At 35.6% G+C, this 10,398-nt stretch overlaps 1 protein-coding gene across 2 annotated transcripts in view; it reads right to left on the bottom strand.

Moving 5' to 3' along the window:
* Nucleotides 1–2,853: 2,853 nt before the first annotated feature.
* Nucleotides 2,854–10,398, bottom strand: part of FGF10 (fibroblast growth factor 10) — a 57,825-nt gene continuing 50,280 nt past the window's right edge. For both annotated transcript variants that reach the window (XM_056514349.1, XM_056514348.1), the window contains exons 3-4: nt 8,114–8,217; nt 2,854–5,095 (exon numbers count right to left, since the gene is read on the bottom strand). In XM_056514349.1, coding sequence (XP_056370324.1) covers nt 4,898–5,095; nt 8,114–8,217 — 302 coding nt within the window. In that variant the 3' untranslated portion in view covers nt 2,854–4,897. The remainder of the gene's footprint in view (nt 5,096–8,113; nt 8,218–10,398) is intronic.

Here is a 10,398-nt window from a genome sequence, read left to right as displayed (position 1 = left end):
CTGCATAAGAAATACACAGCAGTACAAGACTGATGCACACTTTTGAAAACATAGGCAAGTGAAAATTCAGTAGTATTTCTAATGCAGGAAAGTATAAAAATTATCTGGGCATCCTGTAAACAGTAGAGAAAAGATAACAATTTTTCATTTCACTCACTGTAAAACGCAATCAACAGCCCACAAAAACCAATGGAATCCTGGGCTGCATCCAGGGCAGTATGGCCAGCAGGCTGAGGGAGTGGATTCTGCTCTTCTGCTCTGCTGTGTTGAAATCTCACCTGGAGCACTGTGTTCACTGTTAAGATTCACAACATAAAAAGACACAGAACTGCTGGACCAAGTCCAGAGGAGGTCACAAAGCTGATAAGAGGGCTGGAGCTTCTCCCCTTTAAAGACAGGCTGAGAAAGTTGGAGCTGCTCAGGCTGGAGAAGAGAAGGTTGTGTGCAGACCTCATAGCAACCTGCTGTGTCTGAAGGGGAGCTTTGGGGACTCTGGAGAGGGACTCTGATGTGAGCTATAGTGACAGGGCAAGGAACAATGAGTACAAACTGGAAGATGGTAACATTTAAGTGTGTTATGACAGGAAAAATTTAGATGCATGGAAGAAATTCTTTACTATGAGTGTAGTGGAACAAGTTGCCCAGGGAGGCTGTGGATTGGCCCAGTGAGGGAGAGTTCAAGGCCAGGCTGAGGAAAGCCTTGAGCAGCCTGGTCGGGTGGGAGTGTCCCTGCCCATGGCAGGGGTGGTTGGAACCAGGTGATCTTTACAGTCCATTCCAACCCTTAACATTCTATGATTCTATTCTGCATTAATGAAATAGTACATGGTGACATCACTAAAGGTCCTGGTGAGGAATTTCAGGAGTGAAAATTATTTTCATTCACACTGCAGTGACTCAGGAATCACTACCAGCTTATCAGTTACTTGAGGTTTAGTCACAGTTTGTTTATTTTGCCTTTCACAGGAGCATGCTTTTGTAAACTGTTGCAGTAGACAAAGGACATGTAACTTTTTTTTTCCTGGAATGACAAATGAAAATGCATAAATTAGGTACAAGAAGCGTTGTGCTTCATTAGAAAATGCTAAAAATTATTCCAAGAAAGCTTCTATATAGTTAAACATGAGTTTCAAAAAGTTGGGGATGTAAGGGCATCTATGAATCGTAATTTATAGGTTGAAAGCCAATTACTTGTTCATATTCTCTTTTTTTCTAACAGTGACGTGGGAAACAACTTTTCTTTGCTTCTGGTACTTGAAGTTGCACTGAAATTGATTCAGTCAAGGATCTTTTTCTGAAAAACACCATCTATTGACACATTGACTAGCCGGAACAGAAAGTGTTCATTCATGTTACCCTTTTCTTTTTCCAATTTAATAGGAAATTAGGAAGATGAATTGGTCCCACAGTCTTACTTAATGGAGTGAATAATGATCCTTGATATTTCAAAAGAAGGGTTGTTTTCATACATTAGTTTTAAGATCATTCCTTGAAACATTTAGTGTTTGTCTGAATAGAGACAATCGGTTTCAGGAGGGGCATGAACTACAAAGTTGTGCTCCTACTTTTAAAGCTTGCCAACCTTTGGTGAACTTCATAACCTGAAATGTCTGGAATAAAGCCTTATACAAAATGTAACTATTTTTCCATATCTAAAGTTTACTTTAAAAATATTAGTGTATGCTCTTCTTTCTAAATCCCCTCAATCTTTCATCAAACATGCTTCCTCTAAATTCATTGCTTTGTTCCACTGTATAAAACTAGGTGGATTCAAATGCAGGAAGAATCTGAAGCATTTGGTTGTTATTAGTGTGGAGATAGTGGCCTCACACATACAAAATATTAAAAATACTTAGAAATGTTCAAGTGATATTTGTTTGGGAGCTATACAGCACGAAATCACAGCCTGTAATACAACAGATCTTTTTCTTTTTTATTTTTATTGTGCAGTACAATTTCAGGTTAATAAAACAAACAAAGACAATACTTTTATTCTCTAATCCCCACAGTTTATTATTTTTATTTAAATATAACATACTATACATTGTTGCTCAGTGATTTTGGTATCCCTTTTCTTTTCTAAACCCCTCCCCCTGTTTTCCTTTTACTCAGGAGACTGTTATGCTCAGGGTGACAGAAAACAGAGCTTATGGTTGAGGATCTGGGATACTCTAATATCTGCAGTTTGCTCCCACTATAGTGGGTGTTACAGTATACCAAACACACAGGAATCATTGATTCCTTCAAGGGTTTTTTTTTATTTTGGTTTATTTTCAGAAACCACTCCTCATGTCACAAATGGCTCCTGGCTCACTTTGGGAAAGTGATATTTCCTGATCTTGTCGTTTGAGCAGCATGGTGTTTTGAGTACTGTGATAATATTTACGCATAATCCTCCCCTGACCAAGTCATCTAGGTAATTCTGTAAGAAGAGAATTTCATTTGTACCCTAAATGTTCTTTAAGTCGTCATTCAATACTGCATTCATCCAAACTCATACTGAAGGTTCAGTACGGGTGGTCCATTATGTCTTGTCAGTTTTAATTACTGATTACAAATTTGAACAACAGAAACTTGCTTTTATCGTGGTAGTTGAGTTTTGCTGTGAGCAGCAATTACATTTAAAATCTGAAATTCTTATTTCTCTTTCTAGAAAAATGTAATTTGTGAAGAAGAAAACTGGAGATAAAGTACCATGAAATACAATATCAGGTATCAACTAAAAATATGTTGTCTCTCAAAGAATTCCTAGTTTTAAAACAGCTGACTTTATTTAAAGACAGGAAATATAATCTGACCATTTTGTATTTTATGGGAAAGCTTGTTTTTTTTTTTTGCTTTTTTTTAAAAAAAAAAAAAAAAACCAGCTAATATTTAAATAACAGATTAAGATTGAAGTGCTGGTTAAACGTTGACTTAAATAAGTTATAGAAGGTTCCAACAACACCAGCCTTTATAGAGGTTAAACATTCTCAAAAAGACACATTAAGCAAGGCTCTCCTTTGTACCAAAATACAGTCTCCAAACAATAAAAATAAAACCAACTTTTTCACAACGAGAAATATTGAAGATAAACTGCAGCATCAATATAATCTTATAGTTATCAGTTAAAGTATTTAAAACAAAATAATATTATACTACTTTTGTTTCTTACTAAAGACACTGCAAAGGCTTATTTATTTATTTAGTGGAATACAATGTGAAGACAGTGGTACAAATTGTTTGATGTACTGTTTTCTATTTATCTGCTCTAACAAAATGAATCTCAATATGGTTACACTGGTGAGCTATCCAGAGCTCTCTAAAATTACTGAGTAAAGCAAAATATAAAACAAACCTTACGTACCTTTAATTGAACAGACTTCATATTATGCTTAACTTTATTATACTGCAGTTGCTCAAGTTAAGCCATGGGATGAGTAACACTTCATAAAAATGTGCTGGATATTATGTATTTTGAGCCTTCAGCTACTGTGATGGTTATGAAAGGCATGCTAAAGCTGGAAACCAGCACAGCTTTTCGGTTGGCTCTCATATAAAATATACATGTGAGTAAGAATCTCTGAAGAACGCATGAGCATGATTTGGGATGTCCTGTCTTGCAGTCCTTAGTTAGATATCACTCCCACTATGTGCCTGTGATTCTTCCAGTTGGCACCAAAGGCAAGTGGGTTGAATGAGAGTTTCAACTGAATCAGGTGTGCAGGACCGTGTTGCCTTTTGGCTTCCCTTTCAGTGGCCAAACGTTACACTCAGGACTTACACACTACTGTTCTATTTTATCACTTGCAGTCTCAGTGATTTTAACAGGGCTGACCACATCAGGGTTCCAGCCCAACGTGTGCTGCAGAATATCACACTGATAGCAGTGTGCTAGATCCTTTCGATTTTGCTGAAATCGAAGTCAGATGAATAGGCACACAGATGCATTGACACCCAAGCACAGATGTGGCCCCTTCTCTCAATATCAAAATAGCAGAAAGACCCTTTGAACAAAGTATTTCTTGAAGGTTTTTCTTGAGTGCTGATAAGTACAAACATTTCTCCAATATAATGACACCCAATACCATAAATCCAAGCACTGCTTGTTTGCTCTTATGCTTAAGTGCAAGACAGTTTAGGAAAAAATGGAGTATACACTCTAAATTCTGCCTTTAAAGCCTTGTCTAATACCTATTCTCTGAGTACTTCTGAGGTTCTGACATTTTAATCTATCAACCTCTGTGTGAAGAAGTACTAGGAAAAAGGGAAAATAAGAAAGAAGTAAATGAGGAAACATTTCAAATAAAAAAGATATTTAACATCCTATTAAATAAATAACTTAGAGAGAAATAAAAAGAAATGAATTTAGGACATACAAGCAAACCATACTATTCATTTTGTTAGAACAGTTATACACTACTTTGCTTATCCTATCCATTCATCCACAAGGCTTCTCCAGAAATGTCATTTTTTGTGCATATGACCCAAGTGCTTCCAGTAAATGCTTGTGTGTCTAACTGTTCATTGAATCATTAGGCTTGAATGAGCAATTAAGGACTTTGATATGAGTTAGTATTCCATAAATAGCATTCCCCATGAAGATCACGCAACAGATTGTCTTATGTCCATCAAGGTCTGTTGCAGTGATTAAAAAAAAAAAAAAAAGTTCACACTGGCAAAAAATTCCATCCCCTTTGATCCAGCTTCATTTTGATTATAAGATATGACAACGAACTAAATAAAGGTATTTCATGTGCCAGCAATAAGTACAAAACCTTCAAAGGCTTCCCCTGCTCTCATTTCAAACATGCAGATGTCTGTGCTACTTCTCCGCATCTACATTTTAAAAGAATTACCAAGTATTCTTGACATAACAGCCTTTGGTTCAACTGCATCAAAAAAATGCTTTGTTCATCTATGACATGACTACCATAGGAAGAAAGTGAGCTGAAGTGTTTTTCCTTCTTGTTTTCTGTCCTCTCTTCGTGGTTCCCCTCCCATTCAGGGCCACAAACATTTGCCTTCCATTGTGCTTCCAATTTAAGGACGCGTATGTGTTATATCCATTTTCTTCTATTCTTTCCTTCAGTTTGCAGTCGCTATTAAACTCCTTCTGTTAAAAGAAGAGAAAAAATCACAAATTCAGAATAAACATAGTATTTCAGCATACTGAAAGCAAATGCTTTAATTTTTTTTTAATAGGTAGTAGTCTTTTGTATGTAGCAATCTTTTAGGATTTTACAGTACATTTAAATAAAAGTTTCACTGTGACCACAGCATATAAAGCTGCATCAGTTAGACTGCAAAGAATGAAATTAACAAAGATACAATTAATTATTCAATGCATAGATATAGCACTTAAACAATATAATTCATTAAGGACTGAAACTCAACTTCTCTGTGTTGGAATATGGCAAGAACATTAAATCAAATTCTCAGTCATAAACTCATTCATAAAGGAAGCAATTTTGGAATCATTATTCACATGACAGTTCTAACAAATATAACTCTTAAATATCTTGAATGAGATTATTGATACCATACATTTTTAAACTATTTAATGTTAAGTACTTCAATACAGTGAGAATTTTGTGTGCACAATTTACGTTTCCCTTAATTGCAACAATGACAGTGGAAGACCTGATTGGTGGAATGACATACATTCAAATTCAATTTGACTCCCAAAGTGCTCTTTAATCTTGGGATTGGTAGTTATTTGAACACTGATCAGTGGGGAAGACACTATCAAGGCAAGACTCTGTACAAGACCACTATAGACACTGCTTACACTCACAAAGCTATCATATAGATAATTTACCAGTTGTTTTCTGTAATATGTCACTTCTGGCATCAAGGTATTAAAAAGGCAGGTGCTCATCAATCACAGTTCTAAACCACAGTAACTTTTCCTATCTGCCTATTTGTTAAAGATGCTTAAAGAAGTTCATTTTGTTAAAGAAACGTAGTAATGAGCCTTTTTTTCTCTCATTTTAACCAAAATCAGTCAAATGGAAAAGTATTTGATTGACATAAAAGGAGCTTTGCTTGTTTTCCTAGATGCAGAATTGTACTCAAATCCAGCTCTTCCTTCTATTCTTAGATAGCAGAGAAAAGATGATGATGTGATGTGCTTAAGAAGTCTTACTGGCAGGGGTCTGAGTGCTACACACTTTGCTCATTTCAAACAAATCTCAGCATAAGCCTGCACCAATGTCTATTGTGCACGTGCTCAAGGGTGTTTTCACAATTTTTATTGGTTCTGGTATTCATATCCATCTGCAAGCTGCCACACTCTAGTAATATGAGGCTAACTGCAAGTCCTGGGATTACGGGAAAAATAATAACAGAAGCATTCTTGAAATCGCTAAAGTATTATGGAATGGGTTTTGATAAATCATTATGCTGTGGTTTTATGATGTGAATATTGAAAAATTATCTCAGCTGGAATTAAAAAAAGGCTTCTCACATTCGTATCTTCCTGTCAACACTATTTCTAATACACTATGAATTACTGAATCTTATGGCAGCAATTTCCATCTATGGTACATGAAAGCTGCTTCAATGTCTTTTGTACATATATAGTGTTGGGATAGACTCTAAATAGGCTCTCACCACACCAGGCAAGGCAAACAGCTGGGGTAAGAAAGCCTGTTTTGGGCTTTGGGATGGACTATCACAAATGAATGAAGTGCTCAACTGAGGTATGTGAATTGAAGGTGGTGATTTATACTAAAACTTTCATCTATGTACAGAAGCATAAGCCTGATCAATGAGTGCACTGAGAAAATCAGTGCACAGTTTTCTTTCTCAATAAGCACTCATCATTCTGTTTTTCTAACCAGTATAAATCTAGAAAATAAATCTACATTTACAGGAATATAAGAAAAATTTCTTGTTCTGATCTTTCCTTAATGTGATTCTTTAACACTGTCTTAGAGTTTAGAAAATCAGAAGTATACGTTGTTGAACCAGGAGTGACTAGCCACAGTGCAGATGAGGGAGAGCAGTTTATATAGTTTGTATGAGCTAAACACATTCTGTAGGAATGCTTCCTTAAAAAAGAGGGCTGAATGACTACAGGCCCCTTGAGTTTCACTTGAGATTAGTCATTGTTTTCAGCAGAAATAGGAGGCCTAGCTACATTGCTCAATGATAAACACAGTCCCTATATGTGGCTTCCTTTCTATAAAGCATATGGACGATCTGAACATTAAGCAACCTGCAGAATGGCTCATAACCTTTCCAGGAACTGGAACATTGCAAAATTGCAAACCAAACCAGACGTATTATCAGAATGATCTGGTGGTTTGTGTAATCATGGGGATATGGGGATGTGAGAGGATATATTTGAGTTTAGTTGTTAGATTTACAGATCATAGTGCTTTCTATTAAAAATATTTGGACAGCTTCTGGGTTTTTTTTTTTTTTTTTTTTTTTTTAATTTTATTTTTGGTTTTTTTTTTGTTTGGTTTGTTTGTTTGGTAGATTACTTCTGGGTTTTGTTGTTTGGACTTTTTCCCCCTGAAAGTATCAGTAACCCTAAACTTACACAAATGCAACTGAAGTATATGCAGACAACTTTCAAGTGATACCTGAATTCTGCTCAGATAATTAAGTTCATGTCTCTCTGTACTGTTCATAATCTTAATGATTAATCAATATAGTCAATTTAAAGCCTACTACTCTAGGAATCTTCTTCAAAGTTTCAATTTAATAATTTGGTGTGTTTACTCCATGAGCTCAAGTTTCCATGATTTCAGGCACACTTTATCCCTCTCTCCAGCCTTGGATTGCTGCTAAGTGTGATTGCACTGTAGAAAAAACAGAGGAAACAAGCCTTAAAGATTACATTTTGTGAGACCCTGTCTACTGAAAACTCCTTAATAAGCAGTGTGACTGAGGCAGTAAGCATGATAAATCCCAGTAGCTATGTTGGTATGACATGAACCTAGCAAACAACAGGAAGATTGTGGAGAGGGGTGATCCTGGTATATCAGAGGATGAAATTCTGATGAACAGCTCATTTCAGCTCTAATTAGTAGCAATACACAGACAAACAGTGTTTTCAATAGGCAAGGCAGGGAACTGTGCTGACTCCTGAAATCCATTTGGAATGTAGAAAGGTACTTACAGAGCCGTAGACTTTTCCTTTTTTGTTCATGGCTAAATAGTAGTTGCTCTTAATAGACTTAACTGCCACAACTCCAATTTCTACAGATGTTATCTCCAATATGCCTAAAAAATAAAAATGGAGCTATTTAGTCACTTTGTTACAGGATTTTCTCACTATAGAAAAGACAATAAACCTGAAAAATACTAAACTTTTAATATTTAGAACCAATTAACCAAAAAATTCAGCAGAAATATTCTTTAAACCATTGCAAGAATATGCAACCTTTTTTTTCCCCAAATACTCTGTTTCCAAACCCTTCATTTAAAACCCCATAGATACTGGAACAACTCCATTCTTGGCATAGATTTTACTAAAATTTATCAAAAGAAACATTGAAACCACAGCATCAAATTAAATATATAGCATATGCCAATAGAATATTGGATTTTCCCCAATCTTTAAAACCTTTGTTAAACAATCTATTCATTTTAGAACACTTAGATAAACTAAATCTCTTGGTTGCACTGAGCTGATAAATTCACTTTTGGCAAGTGTGTTGATAATGTGGGAAATAGTAAGACCAACACTAATGGCCACACTATCTTTGTCTTCCAGATATCAGAAACATTTTGCTCTGTTTTTAATAAATATTTCCCCCCCCTTTTAAAACAGACTCTTTCTGGGACACTGGATGGCTCAAAGGACCTGTAATGGGGAAACACCTTTCCATCTCTATTTTCTGCCCAGGAACATACTGATTTGGGAACAGGAGCATGCCTGGCTCCAACATTTATTCTGTTCTGCTGAAATTTTTGTAGCAATAGTTGGATCCACAGCCTGGCTAACTCAGTGTGCTACACAAAGGTTGTACCAATAGAGAAATTACAGGAGGGGCAGAACTCCTTGATTAGATTGTGATAGGTGACATATACCTGGACAGGCCCTGACAGAGGCAGATGAACGAGTCCCTATTTGCAGGGCTCTAATCTGTATTATTCTTAAAACATTGCTCACTTTCATAGCAAAGAAAAGCCAAAGTTGCTTTCTTGATCTTCTGAGAGAGAATTGCTATAGAGGACTGAGCAGCTCTCCCATGGGACAACTGCTAAAGTAATTGTGCCCAAATCAGAGTAAAGTGGACTTGCTTGTGGATGGCAAACTAGTAGAGGGCAAGAATGTGATGCAAACATGCTAAAACACCACCAGTAACACTTTTTTTTTTTTGTATTGCCTGTGCCAAAAAGTGATGAGAAGAATTCAGTTATTCTTTCTACAGAATTGTGTTCTGAACCGTGTCTGTGTCCATTTCTAATACCAGTAACAAGATAAAAAATCATACCAAATCAAAACACAAAGAAGCAAGAAAAATACTGTCATAACATGTGCCATTATAGATTTTTATGTTGAAAGGGACTAAACTGATTTAGATTTGCCATACTACCCTTGTAACAATAGCATCATATTAGGCCATTTCAATTAAATATTTCACTAAGAGCTGAAGAACAGTGCCTAAAAAAGAAACTTGTACAAAATTAACCCATGTTAAGTGCCTTGCACTTGAATGATGGCCATCAATACTTTTCAGTAAAATACTTAAATATAAGCAACACAAATATTACACAATTAATGAAAATGTATTCTGGTTTTTCTAGCAAAGTTTGCTTGCAATTTCACACTCTATTGTATTCTAGTGGGACAACTGTGAGGAGGTCATGAAGAGAAAAGTTAGTACATTTACATTATATCCAGAACAACTAGCTTAATTACAGCTTGTTAAGCTATTTATTTGTAGCAAATATTGCAAAATTGTTCCAAATTATTATCAGGTTGATAATATCATCACTAATGATTTTGGATTTTTTTCCCACTGAGTGTACTTGAAAGTTGAAAAAATGTATAACTTTTGTTGACACTTTTGCATATTCTATCCTCTACAGTATTTCTTTCAGGACAAGTTTAATCTTGATCTGTTAACCCTTCAGTAATAGAGACCTAATTTGATACTTTGATATTTAGCTACTCTCTGTAGTCCAAGAGTTACCTGGTGGTTACAAGCACAGTTACAATCTAGATTTTGTCTAGATTGCAGATTATTTGCTGCTATTTACAGATTTTTCCATGAGAAGAATCTAATTTGATAGAAAATTTGAAGGCAATAGGAATCTTTCATTGGTTTTAGTGATGTAGACAAACTTCAAAGGTCATCAGGAGAGCATCTACTCATCTGACATAAATCTGCAAGAAGGTCTAAGAAATTTCTAGAACTTTGAAATCATTTGAATAAAAACAAGTAAAATGCATTT

This window comes from Oenanthe melanoleuca, chromosome Z (assembly GCF_029582105.1).
Source record: "Oenanthe melanoleuca isolate GR-GAL-2019-014 chromosome Z, OMel1.0, whole genome shotgun sequence".
Taxonomy (NCBI): domain Eukaryota; kingdom Metazoa; phylum Chordata; class Aves; order Passeriformes; family Muscicapidae; genus Oenanthe; species Oenanthe melanoleuca.
The sequence above is the reverse complement of the archived record's forward strand: the minus strand, read 5'-3'. Positions and strand labels throughout refer to the sequence as shown.